The sequence below is a fragment of the Phalangium opilio genome, unplaced genomic scaffold (genome assembly GCF_054372755.1).
Source record: "Phalangium opilio isolate 3A_F unplaced genomic scaffold, DU_Popi_V2 ptg000089l_1, whole genome shotgun sequence".
Classification (NCBI taxonomy): domain Eukaryota; kingdom Metazoa; phylum Arthropoda; class Arachnida; order Opiliones; family Phalangiidae; genus Phalangium; species Phalangium opilio.
Genome location: NW_028324194.1, coordinates 1,064,675 through 1,085,168, shown reverse-complemented (window position 1 = coordinate 1,085,168; position 20,494 = coordinate 1,064,675). Strand labels below are relative to the sequence as shown.

The 20,494-nt window shown below is 35.4% G+C and overlaps 1 protein-coding gene and 1 long non-coding RNA gene across 5 annotated transcripts in view; one reads left to right on the top strand and one right to left on the bottom strand.

The window, feature by feature from the left end:
* LOC149646229 (uncharacterized) overlaps positions 1 to 20,494 on the top strand; it is a 300,812-nt gene that overhangs the window by 23,268 nt on the left and 257,050 nt on the right. The gene's annotated exons all lie outside the window — the stretch shown is intronic.
* Positions 1,944 to 9,026, bottom strand: LOC149646242 (uncharacterized). 4 transcript variants are annotated; one of them, XM_089849757.1, is made up of 12 exons: positions 8,856 to 9,021; positions 8,628 to 8,786; positions 8,397 to 8,555; positions 8,263 to 8,327; positions 8,087 to 8,180; positions 4,882 to 5,122; positions 4,426 to 4,602; positions 4,224 to 4,313; positions 3,960 to 4,145; positions 3,572 to 3,816; positions 3,331 to 3,487; positions 1,944 to 2,107 (listed from the first exon to the last, which is right to left on the bottom strand). In XM_089849757.1, the coding sequence occupies exons 6-12, from the start codon at positions 5,090 to 5,092 to the stop codon at positions 1,983 to 1,985; spliced, it is 1,191 nt and encodes a 396-aa protein (XP_089705883.1). In that variant the 5' UTR covers positions 5,093 to 5,122; positions 8,087 to 8,180; positions 8,263 to 8,327; positions 8,397 to 8,555; positions 8,628 to 8,786; positions 8,856 to 9,021; the 3' UTR covers positions 1,944 to 1,982. The 4 variants fall into 4 exon arrangements, with proteins under 4 accessions (XP_089705883.1, XP_089705884.1, XP_089705881.1 ...); XM_089849758.1 differs by lacking the exons at positions 8,087 to 8,180; positions 8,263 to 8,327; positions 8,397 to 8,555; positions 8,628 to 8,786; positions 8,856 to 9,021 and adding an exon at positions 5,197 to 5,337; XM_089849755.1 differs by lacking the exons at positions 1,944 to 2,107; positions 3,331 to 3,487; positions 3,572 to 3,816; ... (1 more) ...; positions 4,224 to 4,313; positions 4,426 to 4,602 and adding an exon at positions 5,197 to 7,383 and having other exon boundaries at positions 4,984 to 5,122; positions 8,856 to 9,026.

The following is a 20,494-nucleotide window of genomic DNA, read 5'->3' as shown; positions in this document are numbered from 1 at the left end:
AAATGGTTGCGGACTTAACCTATTTAAAACAACAAAAACAAGATAGATCTGGTTTCGACTATAACCGATACCGTAGAATACAGGCACCTAACAGACCGCTACAGAGGGAAGAGGCCCTAAAACTTCACCATGAAGCTAACTTACCGGTAGGACCCGTTAGTATAGAACAGATTTCGGCTTTTCAAAAAATCTTAGAACCCGAATACCAAATTATAGTGTTTAGCGCTGAAAATAATTTTAAGAAAATTTATGAAGGTGAAATTTACGCTGAAAAAAAATTTTCCTTCTGCTTGTAGATACACATATGCATGTTATTAAAAGTTTAGCAGCCATGTTCGGATGTGTTTCTTATTGTAACAAATGCTTAGTAACATTTAGTAATGTATTTAGGGCCTCAAATCATAAATGTTATAATGAACCCACAAAATGTTGGCGATGTTACTCTGAGACATTCCACGAGAGCCCATCCTTGGACGTCGTGAAATGTCCAGATTGTAATAGGTATTTTAAAGGTCCCGAATGCTTCCAAATACATTGAACTAATAAAATTTGTGAAAAAGTAAAACGATGCAAAATTTGCTGCGAGGAAATTGAAAAAAATCACAAATGTAGTAAAGTATGCCCAAAATGTAAAATTGAACACCCGCCTAGGCTTTGTTATGTCCAACCCCTTACTAAAAAGTATAAGGAAACAACTTATTGTTATTTCGATACCGAATGTATAGTAGATAATTCCCTTCATACCCCAATACTTCTAGTTTCTGCTATGCTCGAAGCATAGTGTGCGGAAAAATGGTTGCGGACTTAACCTATTTAAAACAACAAAAACAAGATAGATCTGGTTTCGACTATAACCGATACCGTAGAATACAGGCACCTAACAGACCGCTACAGAGGGAAGAGGCCCTAAAACTTCACCATGAAGCTAACTTACCGGTAGGACCCGTTAGTATAGAACAGATTTCGGCTTTTCAAAAAATCTTAGAACCCGAATACCAAATTATAGTGTTTAGCGCTGAAAATAATTTTAAGAAAATTTATGAAGGTGAAATTTACGCTGAAAAAAAAATTTTCCTTCTGCTTGTAGATACACATATGCATGTTATTAAAAGTTTAGCAGCCATGTTCGGATGTGTTTCTTATTGTAACAAATGCTTAGTAACATTTACCCAGGTAGCAAAACCACGTGTGCTACACGTGATCTAGGGCTATTTGAAATAACGTGAACCAAAAACGTGATAATAACGTTTGCTATGTCACCTTTTTTTACGTGTTTAATAACACCGTATAAACGTATTCTTCACGTGTTCAAAAAACATAGATTCACGTGTAAAAACTTCAATAATGTACGTGTCCGAACATCATACTTCCACGTGTATGCACATCATAATTTCACGTGTCCTAACATCGGAATTTCACGTGTCCTATCATCGGAGTTTTACGTGTCCTATCATCGGAGTTTTACGTGTCCTATCATCGGACTTTCACGTGTCCCATCATCGGACTTTCACGTGTCCCATCATCGGACTTTCACGTGTCCTATCATCGGACTTTCACGTGTCCCATCATCGGACTTTCACGTGTCCCATCATCGGACTTTCACGTGTCCTATCATCGGACGTTCACGTGTCCTAGTAACGGACTTTCACGTGTCCAAACATCGTAAATTCACGTGCCCAAACCTCGTACCATCACGTGCCCAAACCTCGTACCATCACGTGCCCAAACCTCGTACCATCACGTGCCCAAACCTCGTACCATCACGTGCCCAAACCTCGTACCATCACGCGCCCAAACCTCGTACCATCACGCGCCCAAACCTCGTACCATCACGCGCCCAAACCTCGTACCATCACGCGCCCAATCTTCAAACCATCACGCGCCCAAACAGCGTCCTTATAATAGTTTAAATATTACATTTTAAATAATACTAGAGCCATAAATTGTGGTTTCAAAATTTATTTTTTGCAGTCATTTCCATTTTAATTTTTACTATTGCCTTTTTGTTTGTTGAGCCTGTTACGTGCCTGTTTCAACCACTCCTTTATTACATTTTCGATTTCGTTCTCCTGTGCCTTCTTGAAATTGTAGTTTGAACGAACAGCACCTTCAAGGTAATAATTTTTTTTTAGTTAGGCTTAACGATTGGATGTTTTTTCTAGTTAGGCTTAACGATTGGAGGGTTTTTATAGTTAGGCTTAACGATTGGAGGGTTTTTATAGTTAGGCTTAACGATTGGAGGGTTTTTATAGTTAGGCTTAACGATTGGAGGGTTTTTATAGTTAGGCTTAACGATTGGAGGGTTTTTATAGTTAGGCTTAACGATTGGAGGGTTTTTCTACTTAGGCTTAACGATTGGAGGGTTTTTCTACTTAGGCTTAACGATTGGAGGTTTTTTCTACTTAGGCTTAACGATTGGAGGTTTTTTCTACTTAGGCTTAACGATTGGAGGTTTTTTCTAGTTAGGCTTAACGATTGGAGGGTTTTTTCTAGTTAGGCCTAACGATTGCAGGGTTTTTCTAGTTAATTAAAAAGATAATGAAATAGAAAAGTTATAGATATGCACAAAACATCAATATAACTTCTCTAAAATTTATCGTTATATATAATTTATTTTTAAAATTGAGATTTTAGCTCGCTAAGCCTAATTCCACATTGTAGAATATTCTGAATATGCAAATTTCTTTAAAGAACGGAACTTATTGCGACCAATCAGGGGCCGCTGAAAATGACTTGAACTCACTCTCTTCCTCGGTCAAGGTCCACCACCCTTCACCCCCCGTTAAACTCAATTTCAGCGTTATTTTTGGAATTAATTTATGAAATCGGCTTAAATCTTCATGAATGAATTCCATAAATAACGCTGAAGTTAAGTTTAACGAGGTTTCAAGCGGGCTAAACCTTGACAGGAGAAAAGAGGGAGTACTTGTACGTTCAATTAAGCCATGGCTGCAATAAATTTTTTTAAAGCAATTTACATCTGCTGAACTTTCTGCAAAAATGTAGTTATAGGCTTAGCGAGCAAAAATCACAACTTTTATATTTGATTATATATTGATATAAAGTCATGTTTTTATGCACATTAAAAATGTTTTCTATTTCATTATCCCTTTAAGCCTAAGAATATATAGGAGGTTTTTATTTGATGAACTTTACAATTGGAAATATTCTCTCTCGCTGGACATAATCCTCAAATTGGAAACATCAACAAATATTCTTACTATTTTGACAAATGCCTAAGCCATAATCACCGGTTTACAAAATCCCCAAAGTCAAAATTAAGTAGGTATAATTGGTCGGGTTGTGTTAAGAGTACAATTTAATACTTACTAATTACTACATCTTTCGCCATTAAAACTTTGAAGGGCAGCTTCCCATGACCTTGCCAATTATACTGTTGAGCAAGATTGTCTTTAAAAAGGGTAGACAAAACTCTTCTAGTTCCGTCCCCTACGCTTTTCCCCCCTAAACCACCAAGAAATGAAATCTGTAAGACAGTAAAATTAGTACGTTATTAGAATTGCTTATACATAAATGAAGCCGTTTTTATTGTATATAAAATTATACTCACCACTGTTAATTGGTTTTCTTTATCAACTATAAACTCTTCGAAGTTCTTTAAAGATTCTTCAGAATCAAGGGGTAAATTGAGATGATCAACTTCGAGTTTAGAGCTTTGAGGATTTTTTTCTACTACAATTTTATCAAGCATCCTAGAATTCGACATCGATTGCGATTTAAGGGTTTCAACTTCTCGCAACGTTGCTTCTTGAAGCTTTTGACCTCGCTTTATTAAATCGATCAGCTCTCTACAACCTATTATATAGATGATAAATCAAAATATATTAAAAAAGCAGATGAAAATTGGAAGAGGTAGCGTATCGTTAAAGAAAAATTACAGCCTGGCAAAGTAATTTAAAACGATATACTCCTATTTAAACGCTAAGTGATATTCTTACAACATGATGTAGAATTAATTCGATTTAAGTCACTAGATTGGTTTATATCTGGTCCATCATCCCGTCTTGACTGTTCCAAATTTTTTTTTTGGGGAGGAATTGAAACTTCATCCTCGTCATTTTTAGAGGAGATAGCTGGTCTTGAAGGAGTACTTATTTCACTAGAAGAATTAAGTGATCCATTTTCTGCAAAATGTGGATTGTAGTCAGAATTCAAAAATAAATTTTTATGGTAATGATTTTAATGAAGAGTACTTTACACACCTGGATCCGAAGGTGATTCGGAATGACTGTTGTTCAACGGAAAATTTGGTATACTAGGCAAACTGGGTTCATTAACTTTTGACGGAGGATCTTAAAAAAAAATGTGTTTTTCAATTAAAAGATAATTACGCTTACAAAGATAGCCATATGTATTTTGTGTGATATTTGTGGATTAGAATTAAGATTAAGGAAAGCAACATACCATCATCACTGCTTAAGTCACCCTCTCGCGCATTTTTCTTCCTTTTAGAGGAATGAGATTTAAGCGGGTCTCTCCTTTTCCTACGATTGCTTTGATCTTCATTTTCATTGCAGTCTGTTGCAACATCGGACTTTAATTCACATTCTTTTGCCTTATTCTCCGCAATTTTGTAATTGTCTAATATATTGCAGGTTATTTAATTAAATTGTAGTACTCCACCTTGACACAGTATAACAGCTAGTTTAAGTACAATAACTATGTGCCAATAAAGCGCTTTTGGATAAGATCTGATTTACACGCCATCCAATTCTACACAAGTTTCTAATCGAAATAAACTGATATCAAATTGTTATAACGACCGTGACATATTCCGCTTAAATTTTATGGGTAATTGACTTTACGGCGTACTTATGTTAAGTTATTGTACTTATGCTATTAGATAAATTTTAATAATACCTGTTTCGTAAAACACTTTGGTTATTCCATACTTGATCCATTTCTCTGATGGTTGTTCAGAATTCAATATTGCTTTGACTAGTCTTTCAGCATTACGATAAGGTGGCCAAAAGCATTTTTTCCCACTTTCATCTAGCCATGCTCTATTAATAACACCGCATTCGATGTCTCCAGTAGCAGATTTTTCCGAGAACTCTACGACCATAAACATGTTGTGGCAAGCTCACTGAAGCCAAATATCCTAGATATTAGAAGAAAATTATGTTATTTTAGTGCACAATAAATTTAGAGGGTTCGCTAACTCCTCTCACAAACCTCAACTCTTAGTTGAAATGCAGTAGTGGGACTGCAATACCTGACAAGTTAGAGTCCGGCATGAAATAACATTTTTTGGCAAACCAGCCTGCCGGCCATGATTTTAAAGATGATAAATGGGATACTTTTACAATTCCCAAGTTCGAGGAATTACAAGGATATTTGTAAGCATCAACTTTTTCTTTGTAATATTTGCCAATAATATAAATTGCGCCATTTCTTAGAATAAAGTTATGTACCTCAACAATCTGGCCATTTTTCAACTCACAACAGTTATCGCCAGCTTTTTTGGTTAAAGTAAACCCATTTACCGAAAGTTTTTTAAATTGAGAACCTTTACAACTTTCTAATAATGGTCCATTATTATGCTCATATTTTACATTCATATGGTTTTGACTAGGAGTCGTACCAGGAATTACTTCAATCTGATTTAATTCTACGAGTCGGTTAACGACCTGTTGTAGAGGTTTGCTTGGGCTGCGAACTAGTTTTTTAAGCTGACCAAGATACGATTCAAAAGAAAAGGCTGAAAAATTGTCTAGCCCTCCATACACACGAGCGTGCGACGCAATATGAAGAAGGTTATGAATATTATACACATAAATACTTTTACCATAAACTTGTCTCGCACTAGAGACAAATGACTCAAGAAGTGTTTCCGCATAGTTAATATGTTCTAATTTGGGACTCTTTGAGCATAATAAATACATTGCGCAATGCAACATTTGAAAGTGGTTCACAAGATAATCTGGTAATATTCCTTGAAATATAAAAAAGCCTGTGTATAACACAAACTGTCTAAATTCAGTGGCTTTCCATCGGTCAATTTCTGTTAAACTTCGAGGTTTACGTGAAAATTCTACAGGCGTTTGTTTAGAGATTTTAAGCAGCTTGTCTGACAGCTGATCAATGATAATTCTTTTCTGCTTAACTCTTGACTTTGGTTTCATTAAACTAACTAAAATTCTTCGAGTGCAGCCCAAGCAAACCAAATGCATATAATCGATAGGAAAACTAGTTATCATATCAATTGGTAGGGCTAGTAATGGGGAATGAATATTCTCATTATGATGGTCAACTTGAGAGTAGTTTCTAAACCTTTCATCAGTTCTTAGTGGGGCGTGCAATTCGTTAAAAATTACTTTATCCTTATATGTACCTTTCTGCTCGCAATAGTCGCACCCGTAATATCCATTATGGTTTTTTACACATTTTAAATATGCTTTTGCGGGTGCATCACACACAAAAGGTCCTAGCTTTATTTTGTAGAAAACCTCATTGTACACTAATCCTTCAGTTGTCAGTTTCCGAGCCTCATTTACAAACTTTTCTAGATACAATTCTAAAGTCTTTGGTTTTCCATTGCCATAAAATATTCCTACCACAAATGGCGAATTGTCAACCGTATTTATGCAACGGGCGAGAATAGGCCAAAACTGACTATTCGAACTTTTAAAAACTGGAACACCATCAATATTGAAAAGTAGTGTTAACAAGTCAGTTTGATTTTGCAAGCCAAACTTAAGTTTTCCCCGCAATCCTTCTATTAGTCCCATGTGGTAGTAATCTCCATTTTGAAGATGATCAACTTTAACAGCTACCTGACTCTGAATATCAAGAATAGTCCTTGAATCTATGGGTAGATCCTTATGTAATGGTTTTAAAATTTTCAATAATCCGTTAAGTGCCGCATGACTAATGCCAAAATTTAAAACCCAGTCTTTTAAATCACGTTTTAGCCCCTCATCATTTTCCTCTTCATCACTAGATGAGTTTTCACCAGTGTTGGATTCATGACCGTAAACATTTCCTTCGTTATCTGACTCATCACTATGTTCTATACCTGTTATACCATCAGTTTCAACCAATTGGTTCGCTAAAGGCTCGACAAATTGGTTCGCTAAAGGCTCGACAAATTGGTTCGCTAAAGGCTCGACAAATTGGTTCGCTAAAGGCTCGACAAATTGGTTCGCTAATGGCTCGACAAATTGGTTCGCTAATGGCTCGACAAATTGGTTCGCTAATGGCTCGACAAATTGGTTCGCTAATGGCTCGACAAATTGGTTCGCCGCTAATGTTTCAGTTGGTTGTACATCAGCCAAATGTTTCGCTAGCGCTGCCGTAACATTCCGAATTCTTTGCCTTTTTGATACTTTGTACATCAGAGCCGCAGTATACTGTAGATACCTAAATTTTATATACAAGCGTCACCAAGGTGGTTCCGTTTATTCCCTCCCCCCCCCCAATTCATTCCATATTCCCCTCCCAAGGCTTAGCAAAATGGGTTAACATTAAAGGAGTTGGCTTAGAAAGTCTGGGCAATCTTGGTTCACAAAACAGAAAAATCCATCTTATTCCCTATCGCTGGAAGTTACGCTTTGAGCGGGATTCATGGAGGGGAGTAACGGGAAAAAATGTGTCTGTCGTTGGCTACAAAAGGAAATAAAACGTACTGTAGCAAACGACAGACAAATTTCTTCCCGTACTCCCGAGTCCCCTCCATCGTAAACTAGCACCTCTTCCTCAACGGCTCAACGCGAAACAAACTTTTTTTCCTGAGCTCAGTGTCACATCGCTGATCAGCGTGACGTCAGTAAATTGCTGTACAGTGAAACACCGGTGAGCTCTATTGAACGCGGCCCATGAATCCCAAGTTAAGCCTAACTTCCGTCCGTAGGGAATTCAATAAGGTGGATTACTTTGCAAACCGGGTTGATATTACAAAAAGTGACTTGTGAAAAAAAATTAAAAAATATAGAAAAATTGGGTCAAAAGCAAAACCGAGCGACGCTATCCAATTCTTAAGCCGAGCTGGTATACAATTGTACGCTAGCGCAGATGAAAATCTTTTACCACAGTGCTATTTTTGTCAAATAAATTTATCACTTACTTTAACTTCACTCCTATCGTAAATCAAAGGATCCAAATCCAGAAGTTTGTCTCGCTTTTGTTAATTTAAAAGCAGAATGCTGAATTTGAGGGTACTAAATACAAACGACCAGATTTAAATACAGGCAAAGAATTCCTATTTTAATTAGCTAGAAAACCAAAAATCTAATAACTGACCTCCGATATAAAGAAGTATACAGTAGGCTTTTAGAAAAAATCCATCTCTTCGAAAAAATATTGCGCTATATGAGTAATGAAATGAATTAAATATTGATTAAACCAAAATTATTTATGCAATAAACAAATCTTACTTTAATTCCCTTTGCTTCAATCAGCCTTCTTAATATGTACGGAAAACGGCCAAGAAATTCAATTTAAAATTGGCTTGAAAATCTTTCTAGCCTTATAAGCCAAGGCCCGAAGCACGCGGACAATTTGCGACGAAATAATGAAGATCGAAAAGTATTGTGCTATAAGAATAAATATGAAACGATTTAATTATTGTTTAAACCAAAATTATTTATGCAATAAACAAATCTTACTTTAATTCCCTTTGCTTCAATCAGCCTTCTTAATATGTACGGAAAACGGCCAAGAAATTCAATTTAAAATTGGCTTGAAAATCTTTCTAGCCTTATAAGCCAAGGCCCGAAGCACGCGGACAATTTGGGAGGAAATAATGAAGATCGAAAAGTATTGCGCTATATAAATATGAAACGATTTAAATATTGTTTAAACCAAAATTAGTTATGCAATCAAAAAATTCTTACTTTAATTCGCTTTGTTTTAGTCAACCTTCTTAATATGTTCGGGAAACGGCAAAGAAATTCAATTTAAAATTGGCTTGAAGTAATTCTAGCCTAATAAGCCGAAGGCCCGATTTTATTTCGCTGAAGCACGCGGACAATTTGCGCCGAAGGAATGAAAATCGAATGACGCCGCGGTGAATTCGAGAAACGACCCAACTTAACGCGGAGTCTACCAGGGTTGCCAGATTGAAAACCTTCAACCCGCCAAAATCAAATTGGAAACAAGCCCAAAAACAGCCAAACGGTATTTCGAAAAAAGCCCAAAAACTGCCTAAGATCTAGGCTATCCAGCCCAAAAATTTATCGTGAAAATTTGAAATTCGTTTTTCTTTTAGAAATTTCAATGCATATTCTATACTGACACCATTTTTAAAACCCAAGACAAAAGGAAACTATTTTATTTAATCATGAATTGACGAATTATAAGCCGCTCAAAAGGTTTGAAAGCACCATTTCTCAGTTTTTTGGGCATTCTAATGATCTTCGCCTATTGGCGGTATTTTAAGTACAGAAAGCCAAAGAAAAACCCCGACAAGCCCAATTTCAAGCCAATATTTTTGAGAAAAAGCCCAATTGGCTGCTTTCCAGCCCAATATGGCAACCCTGACGTCTACTCTTGAGGTGGTCTTTCTTAAAAAACATGTGTTAGCAGGGATATTCGATAAACGCAACTTTTGTAGATATTAAGTGCTCTTAACACGTGATTGAATAGTATAAAAAAACACCAGAAATATACCAAGTGTTAGAGACACGCAAAAACCACGTAATTTACAAGATTACGCAACTTTTGTAGATATTAAATGCTCTTAACACGTGATTGAATAGTATAAAGAAACACCAGAAATATACCAAAGTGTTAGAGACATGAAAAAACCACGTATATTACAAGATTACGCAACCATTGTTGATATTTAGTGCTTTAACACGTGATTGAATAGTATAAACAACACCAGAAATATACCCTAGTGTTAGAGACACGAAAAAACCACGTCTATTACAAGATTACGCAACTTTTGTTTATATTTAGTGCTCTTAACACGTGATTGAATAGTATAAAAAAACACCAGAAATATACCCAAGTGTTAGGGACACGAAAAAACCACGTATATTACAAGATTACGCAACCTTTGTTGATATTTAGTGCTCTTAACACGTGATTGTATAGTATAAAAAACACCAGAAATATACCCAAGTTTTAGAGACACGAAAAAACCACGTATATTACAAGATTTCGCAACTTTTGTTGATATTTAGTGCTCTTAACACGTGATTGAATAGTATAAAAAAACACGAGAAATATACCCTAGTGTTAGAGACACGAAAAAACCACGTATATTACAAGATTACGCAACTTTTGTTGATATTTAGTGCTCTTAACACGTGATTGAATAGTATAAAAAAACACCAGAAATATACCCAAGTGTTAGGGACACGAAAAAACCACGTATATTACAAGATTACGCAACCTTTGTTGATATTTAGTGCTCTTAACACGTGATTGTATAGTATAAAAAACACCAGAAATATACCCAAGTTTTAGAGACACGAAAAAACCACGTATATTACAAGATTTCGCAACTTTTGTTGATATTTAGTGCTCTTAACACGTGATTGAATAGTATAAAAAAACACGAGAAATATACCCTAGTGTTAGAGACACGAAAAAACCACGTATATTACAAGATTACGCAACTTTTGTTGATATTTAGTGCTCTTAACACGTGATTGAATAGTATAAAAAAACACCAGAAATATACCCAAGTGTTAGGGACACGAAAAAACCACGTATATTACAAGATTACGCAACCTTTGTTGATATTTAGTGCTCTTAACACGTGATTGTATAGTATAAAAAACACCAGAAATATACCCAAGTTTTAGAGACACGAAAAAAAAACGTATATTACAAGATTTCGCAACTTTTGTTGATATTTAGTGCTCTTAACACGTGATTGAATAGTATAAAAAAACACGAGAAATATACCCTAGTGTTAGAGACACGAAAAAACCACGTATATTACAAGATTACGCAACTTTTGTTGATATTTGGTGCTCTTAACACGTGATTGAATAGTATAAAAAAACACCAGAAATATACCCAAGTGTTAGAGACACGAAAAAACCACGTCTATTATAAGATTACGCAACTTTTGTTGATATTTGGTGCTCTTAACACGTGATTGAATAGTATAAAAAAACACCAGAAATATACCCAAGTGTTAGAGACACGAAAAAACCACGTCTATTATAAGATTACGCAACTTTTGTTGATATTTGGTGCTCTTAACACGTGATTGAATAGTATAAAAAAACACCAGAATTATACCCAAGTGTTAGAGACACGAAAAAACCACGTCTATTATAAGATTACGCAGCTTTTGTTGATATTTGGTGCTCTTAACACGTGATTGAATAGTATAAAAAAACACCAGAAATATACCCTAGTGTTAGAGACACGCAAAAACGACGTAATTTAATTTTTTGCGCAAGATTCGTTGATATATAGTGTTCTATACACGTGTTTTATTAGTATTAATAAAACTATAAAAATTATTTGTAACGTTTGTTTATTTTTAGTGTAATGAACACGTGTTTGTGTAGTATAAGAAACACACGAAATAAATATGGTGTTCCAATCTCGTGTAATATACTGGAAACACACGTGTACATTCAACGTCATTTTTATTCGTGTTTGTATAACCATAGAAACACCGAAATAAACACGTGTTTCGTTGGTGTGCCACGTGTTGAACACCACAGACACCAAATATCCACCATATGTACACGTGTGATTGCTACCTGGGTAGTAATGTATTTAGGGCCTCAAATCATAAATGTTATAATGAACCCACAAAATGTTGGCGATGTTACTCTGAGACATTCCACGAGAGCCCATCCTTGGACGTCGTGAAATGTCCAGATTGTAATAGGTATTTTAAAGGTCCCGAATGTTTCCAAATACATAGAACTAATAAAATTTGTGAAAAAGTAAAACGATGCAAAATTTGCTGCGAGGAAATTGAAAAAAATCACAAATGTAGTAAAGTATGCCCAAAATGTAAAATTGAACACCCGCCTAGGCTTTGTTTATGTCCAACCCCTTACTAAAAAGTATAAGGAAACAACTTATTGTTATTTCGATACCGAATGTATAGTAGATAATTCCCTTCATACCCCAATACTTCTAGTTTCTGCTATGCAAATAGAGGATTATAACATTTTTAGAGGACTAGATTGCGTAGACAAATTTATGCAATACCTAACCCAAGTAGATGAAAAAATTGATTTTACAAGAGACAACAAAAGACGTAGAGTAACCAAACCTAGGTTTGAAAATGTTACTATTGTTGCTCATAACATGAGAGCCTATGACGGGTTTTTCATTTTACAATGGTTAATCCATAATTATGGAAAAATAGAAATTATATTCGATGGAGCAAAACTGCTAGCAATGTTTGTTAAAAACCAAAATTTAAAATTTATATGTAGTTTTTCCTTTCTGGCTATACCATTAAGGGCTTTTTCGGAGACATTTCAGTTGGGTTCAACCTGCAAGCAGTTTTTCCCATATATCTTTTTAAACAAAAACAATTTAGATTATTGTGGAAAAATTCCCGATAAATCTTATTTTCAGCCAGAGTTTATGAAAAAAGATGATAACATAGCTTTTGAAAAGTGGTATAGTGAAAAGTCAAAACAACCCGTTTATAATGCCATGTTAGAGTTACAAGAATATTGCGTGGCTGATGTCCAAGTCCTTCAGAAGGGTGTAGACTGTTTTCGTAACCATTTCAAAACAGTAACGGGTTTAGACCCAATGAATTGCGGTGCGATAACCATAGCTGGAGCTTGTACTTCGGTGTATCTTCACACATACTTACAGAAGAATACCCTTGGTGTCGTTCCAAACCCTGGATTCCGTGGTTCAGGTAACCAGAGCAAGAAAGCCATAAAATGGATGGCATGGGTAAGTAAGGAAAGAAACGTCGAGATTCAAACTGTAATGTCAGCATCAGGAGAAAAGAAAATTGGACCATATGCAGTTGATGGTTATTGTAGTGACCCGGAAATAAATTTAGAATTCATGGGCTGTTTATATCACGCGTGTAAAAAGTGTTACAAAGGAAGTGAGTGGAATAGCGTAGTTAAGGAAACCAATAAAGTTATTTACGAAAAAGGACTTGATAGAATACAATACATTAAAGAGCTTCATCCTAGGGCTGAGATCATTACTATGTGGGAATGTGATTACGATAAACTGATGGCTGAAAATTCAGATTTTAGGGAATTTTGTAATTCAGTTGAAGTGTGTGACCCTATCTTATCAAGATCAGCGCTTTATGGAGGAAGATGCGAACCCCTAAAGTTATACTATAAAGCAGATCCAAGTAAAAATTAACGTATTTTATATTTTGACATTATGTCTTTATACCCTAGTCAAAATAAATATGGTATTTACCCGAAGCATTTCCCTGAGGTGATTCAATTCAATTTTGATTATCGGAAAGACGCTTATTTTGGAATCATGTCGGCGACATTGTTACCCCCATATGCTCTGTACATTCCTGTATTACCCTACAGACATAATGGGCGATTGTATTTTCCTTTATGTAAATCTTGTGTAATCGAAGAAAATACTGAACTTTGTAGTCATAGCGATGGTGAAAGGTCAATTTCGGGCGTGTGGTGTACCCCAGAAATTTATAAAGCTATGGAAATGGGTTACAAACTTTTAAAAATATCAGAAGTGCATCATTATAAAGAAACTTTCAAATATGAAAAAGGTGTAAGCGACGGACTTTTCGGTGGTTACGTAAATAAATTTTTAAAGATTAAGCAGGCCAACTCGGGGTTCCCCTCCTCAGTTAAAACCTTCGAAGAAAAGAGGGAATATTTAGATTCAATTTATGAGACTGAAGGAATCAAAATCGAAATGGGTGAGGTAACTAAAAACCCTGCTATGAGAGCAATCTCAAAAATTTGTTTGAACTCACTATGGGGAAAATTTGGATTAAATACTAACAAACCAAAGTCTATCATAATAGATGATTATAAAGATCTAATTGGCATTTTAGTAGACGACACAAAAGAACTTATAGATTTAAGGCGCCTAAACGAAGAGCTATGTTTGTTAACGTATAGTTTTAAGGATGAGTTTCAACCCACATATTATAAGGGGAACCCTTATGTTGCCAGCTTTGTTTCATGTTATGGTAGATTAACTCTTTATGAAACACTTGCAAAGTTGAATGAGCGTGTACTTTATATGGTTACTGATAGCGTAATCTTTGTTGCAAAAGAGGGGGACTACATACCCCCCACCGGTATTAACTTGGGGTGTTGGGTAAACGAACTGGGAGAGGAATCAATTTTAGAATTTGTTTGCAATGCTCCAAAATGTTACGCCCTGAAAACTACAGACAACAAAACTATCGTGAAAGTAAAGGGCTTAAGTCTTCAAAATCGAATAAATGAAAATATTGTAAATTTTGACTCCATATTTGAAAGTATTCATAATCAATCGAAAAGAATTAAAGTAGCCGTTCCTTTTAATGTACGTAGAGATAAATATACGGCAACAATAATAAATAAAAAAATGGAAAAGACATTTGGATATACATTTAAGAAGCGCGTAGTTAAGGGTTTTAATACATTTGCATATGGTTACTTAACAGAGACAACTCAGGATGAGTAGATCTAAAAAGAATGTACATTTTTCACCAAATGTAACTGTGTTTGAAATACCTATCGAAGATAGACGTAATTACGCCCTTTACGATGCGCTAAGGTTTAAAGATCGTATTCGAAAGGTGGAAAAAATGTTACTCAAAATATATACAATTCGAACTGAGCAATAAAATATTCGAGTGTTGAATTTTTTGGTTCATTTTAATTACATTTATTAACCATGGCGTGTCGAATAAAATTTGTGGCGCCCTTTCAGATGTTATGCGCAGGCTCTAGCATGTGTGGTAAATCATCGTGGGTTTTTAATTTATTAAGATATAGAACATGCATGATTAGTCCAAAACCAGATCGGATAGTTTATTGCTATTCAATTTACCAAAATAAATTTGATGATCTGAAAAGGGAAATCCCTGAAATAGAATTTTTGGAAGGGTTACCTCCGAATAACGAAGAATTTTGGAATAGAAATCAAAATAACCTCCTGGTGTTGGATGATTTAGCTTCAGAATGTGGTAATAGTAAAGAAATAGCTGATATGTTTATTAAGGGGAGTCACCACTATAATACCAGCATAATTTTAATTACACAGAGCTTATTTAGTAAAAATAAAGAGTTCAGATTGATTAGCCTAAATTGCGTTTATATTTTAATATTCAAATGTCCCAGGGATTCATCGCCAATACAATTTTTAAGTAGGCAAGTTTTTCCTAGAAAAAGTCAGTTTCTAGTGAAGGCCTACGCCATTGCTACAGAAAAGCCGCACTCGTACATTTTGATTGACTGTCATCAAGCCACGGATGAATGTCTACGAGTTAGAACAAATGTCCTCCCTCCAGATGGAAATATGTACGTATTTATCGACGAATAAGAAAGAGTGACGGCGCATTTTTAATCTATTTAATACAATGATTCTGCCGGTCTCACTTCGTAAGAAATACCCCTACCTAACTTTGCTTAAACGAAGCAATATAATTCAAAGAAAACACATTCTAAAAAACAGTACCAAAGATCAATTAAAGACGCTTTGTAATATTTGTTTTAACATTACACACGGCGGGATACCTTTGACCTCCAAACTAAAAAATCATTTAAAACGTCACAGGAGAGTTATAAGGCTATTGGCTCAAAAGTCTTTGCCATTAAGTAAGAAGCGTCAGTTGATGATTAATCAATCAGGCGGAGCCTTTTGGCCAATGTTACTGGCTAGTATTATCCCTAGAGCTATCTCAGCTATAAAAAGTTTAACATGAAGAAAATGGTTTTGGTGCCTGCTAATACCATTTTGGACCCGGTGGATAAAGAATTATCTGAGCTAGATCAAGAAATGCATAACATTCTTCGAAAGTCCGGGTCTACAGAAACTTAACTTAGAGAATACTTGGAAACCCTGCAAAAATATTTAAATATGAAGAAACTAGTACAACCCATTACCGTAAAAACCGTATCGGCACCTCCTACAACTTATCCAGCGCTACCTTCTACCCCGGTGGTTTCTACTTCTACCGCTACTTTACCCATTACTCCGAGCCTAACAGGAATACACGCAACTACCCCCATTATGCCTATCGCTTCTGCACAGGGTTCCACCATTTTTCAAGCACCACCTAGCGGGTCCACCTTGACATGGCAGCCATTTACGGCTACGGCTATAGCGGCTAAGTCTCCACCACCCAAAAGAAAAAAAACTCTACGTAAAAACAGCGTGGCTCAATCATTAGATGAATTTAAAAAATTTCAAGAACTATATTCGCCTCTTCATTCTAAACGTAAAACCAGAAAAGATAAAAAACTGTTGTACCCACTACACTATGGAAAGAAAAATTTAAATAAACGTTTTTTTATTGATTGCAATATTTATTTTGATGTTTCAACAAATGATTACATAAAAACAATAGAACCAAAGCTTCATTATACATTAAATAATTTGGTTTATATAAATCTTGAATAATAACGTTTAGATTATAACCGTAACAGGCATTAACTAGATAAAAAATACAATGTAAACCGCATGTTAAAGATAATGGATATTGAACAGGTACAGGGTTTATAAACCATTCTTTAGCGTAGACATAAAGATCGCTAAGATTATAATAAGAGGGATCATTTCCATAAGAATCAAAAAAGTTCCCTACATTATTATTTACATATATTGCTAACCAATGAAGTCCTGGACTCGATGAAGGTTCCGTATTTAGACAAAAGCAATATTTAGCTTGCTTTGGCGGTAATGGTTTTTGATCGAAAGCAAATACACCGAGGAAAAAAGGTCTTGTTACAGGTTCACACGTTAAAATTTCGATTATTTCCACCGTATTCATTATCCCGATGGGTTATAAATCACGGTACGATCTTTAGAAATAATAATTTCAGATTCAAACTCGGCGTACACTATTACAGTTACGTTATGGACTAGCGGAGATTTGAACTTCATAGATATTCTTAGGCTTCCCTGTTTGTTTCTTGACAAATGTTCAGCGCCCGCTTGTTCTTCCGGTGTAAGATCGAACGCGTACAGAGCGTTACCCTCTTTAAATTCTTCGAAGGTAATACAGTTTCCTTTATTACTTTTGAACAAATCCAAGGCCGTATAGTTTGAGAGGTACTCTCTGGAATACTCGTTAACGGCATAGTGGGGTGTAAACGGAGGATTGGGATATGTTTGATTTCCAATTGTTAGTGCCAAGTAGCTTAAATTAAAATGATTGAATTCAAAGCTATTCAAATCTAGGGCTCCATTAAAGGCCGTTGTTCTAACTAAGCCGATAACTACGCGTGATGGTTGTCTTTCCATAAAGACATTTTCTCGTATAATGTCAGTGGAACCGCTACTGATGGAAAAGTATTTTAACACTGTTCTGTTAATTGGATAAATTACATTGTGCTTTTCGTGTACCATCGCCTGAGCTAACATAATCTCATTATTTATTTTAATCTTTTTTATAAATAATGTAACATCGTCAATTTTAATTTTAAATTTAGGATTAAGTGCTGCTGTAGATATAATTGCAAATTCATTAACTGACTTTATGAAGCGAAACCGTACATCAATATAATTAATGAGAAATCGACTCATTCGACATACATCCAAATGTAAATCACCCAACATATCAATGCGTTTCGATAGGGCAGCCCGATCTCTTCGTTTCAGCATTCCATTCTTGTCGTTGTTTGACGCGGGTAAAAACATTTTACTAGCGCCCACAGGGTCATCTTTGTAATACATTTTTGAAGAAAGATAAGACTTTTTGGCACTTGTACCATAGTTTAAATGTGTTTCAAAAAATGCCAAATATGGGTAGGCATTCGTTGGTGTATTAACTTGCGTATCTCCAAAAAATACGTCAACTTGACTAAATAAAGATGCGTGTAATAAATTTGTAGGACCAACGTCCTTGTCTTGGGAAGTTAAAGAAGATCCATCCTCCTTAACTAGTTTGACTCGAACTTGCAATAAGGTTTTAGACAAATCCATAAAGACGTCATTAGATCCAGGGATAAAACATTCAATTGGTCCATCATCAGAAAGCGAAGCCAAAGCTTTATACATAGCATAATCACTATTTTCTATGTTGTAATTTGTTGGTGGCTCCGCGAACAAATCCAGTTCAGACATCATTCCTTCAACCATTGTTATTTTTAATCGAGAAAATCGGTTTTCGTTCTTTTTCTCTTTTTTGATCGCTTTTTAGGCTTCAGCTTTCTGCGAAGTCCTTGGCCCGTTTGTTGTTGAGCCAAGTGTTGGCTAGCCTTTTGTAGTAAATTTGATCCTGCTTCGCTCAAATTTGATTTCAATGATTCTCTTAGGTTTCTTCCTGCTACGAGATCCCCTGCTATTCTCGACCCCGTTCTGAGAGCTTCCCTACCTAACACTTTACCTGCTGGTCGAAATATCGGTGTAATATATCTAATTAAACTTTTGAAGATGCTTCCGAGCCCGTTTCCTCTTTGAAATACAGGCCCCCGGAAGTGATTAAGACCATTTCCGGTTTGGCTCAAGTAGTAGTTTAGATATATGTTACTTCGTGACATGCTTGAGAATGAAATGAAGTTTTATGACGGACTTGTTTAATTTAAACATAATATTTTCTCCGAAATCTGTCCTCATATCAATTTCGATCATTTCAAATGATGGACATCTTAAAGGGTAATAATCAATGTTTTGAAACCTATGTACAGCTAAGCTAGAAGATTTATCATTTATTATTGGTATAACCCTCAGAAGAGGGGCATAAACGTCACCAACCACTTGTGGTAGAATTAAATTTGTATAAATATACAAACTAGCCGTACCCTTGTCTATATCGGCAACACTTTTTCCAGTTTCATCCATAAGGGGTCTATCCATTTTGTCCATATGAAACCCTAATAGTCTACCTAGACCAGACTGATTTTTGTTAAAACACAAATAATAGTTATTTTCACATTTTACGTTTACTTTTCCGTCGGGATTAAGCTTAATTACAAAATTACTACTGTGTTCTCGAGGAATTGCGTGGCGCATTGCTTCAATAACATTTTCAATGTGGTTATACTGGCCGGGTTGAATTTTTAGAGTAATTTCCCTTGGATTCGTTGGGCCTTTTCTTTTTCTTATATGTAAAAAATTATTGGAACTATTTAGTTCTAAAGAATCGTCTTTCTTTCTTTTAATCAGTTCTTCGGGAAAAGTGTATCTCTCTTTGATCCAATCCATGAAGGGTAAGCCCAAGATTTTACCCATTTCTTCCGGTATTTGAACTTCATATCCATTTTTAGCTCTCAGAGCGCAAAAAGCCTTCTCATTGTCATCACTGTAGGTGATAAACATATAAACCGACCGTCGTATTTCGAGGGGTATGGTATTATTAATAGATTTAATTAAACTCTTATAAACATCGTATTCGTCTCCACGCAAGTTTCCCGCGACAAGTTGTATCTTATACTGGTCCCAGCTGTTTTCAGTATAGTCATGTACTCCAGCATTGAAATATAAATACTCGCCGGATACATTATCCCAGGCCTGGGGTAAAAATGCTTCGGCAAGCCCCACATGCCAATTACCAACTAAGTTTAAAGGAGCTGGTAACTGAACTTTAAAATGAGATTGCGTGTTATCCGGAAAGACATTCATAGAAGCCGAACTTACGAGTGTAACATAAAATGAATCGTTCGACATGGTTAACTAGATTAAAATGAACATTTATTTATTTGCCAATAGACATATATCAGTAGACTACTTTTTGAAGTTCGCATTCGTAAAAGGCACCTCTTATTTCTTCGTCGTTGTAATCTTTAACTACGTAACAAACTGGATTTCTGTAAAGAACTTTTGATACGGTAAATATTTCCCTCGTCCAATAACCTTTATAACCCTTTTCGAAAAGAGGTTTACTCTTTGACAGTCTGACAAAATCACCAATCTTTAACTTTGGGGGTTTAGCAGGTTTTTGATTGCCATACAAACGCTGCCATACTAAATGTTCGTTTTCGATATTAACATCTTTTGGAGCGAAACCAATACTTGAATGCGTACTAGAGTTATAGGCCTTCATGATTTTTGGCAAACTACCAATATAATTATATTTTTTCGTTCTTGTAAATAGTTTGAATATTTTATCCTTTAACGTTCTGTTAAATCTTTCAATAACACCGCACTTTATCCTTCCAACACTTGTATAGAGTTGAATACCCTCTTTCTTCAAATATTCTTTAAACAATTTTGATAGAAATTCACTGCCTTGGTCAACATTAATACGCAAAGGCTTTCTCTCTTTGATCGCTTTCTGAAATGCGCTTAAAACTTCTCTACTAGTTTTATTCTTTAAAGGATAACTCCAGGCATATTTTGAGAATACGTCTATTATAGTCAAAATGTATTGAAACCCTTTGTTATGCTTTTTGATACGTCGTAGATCAATTAGATCGCATTGAAA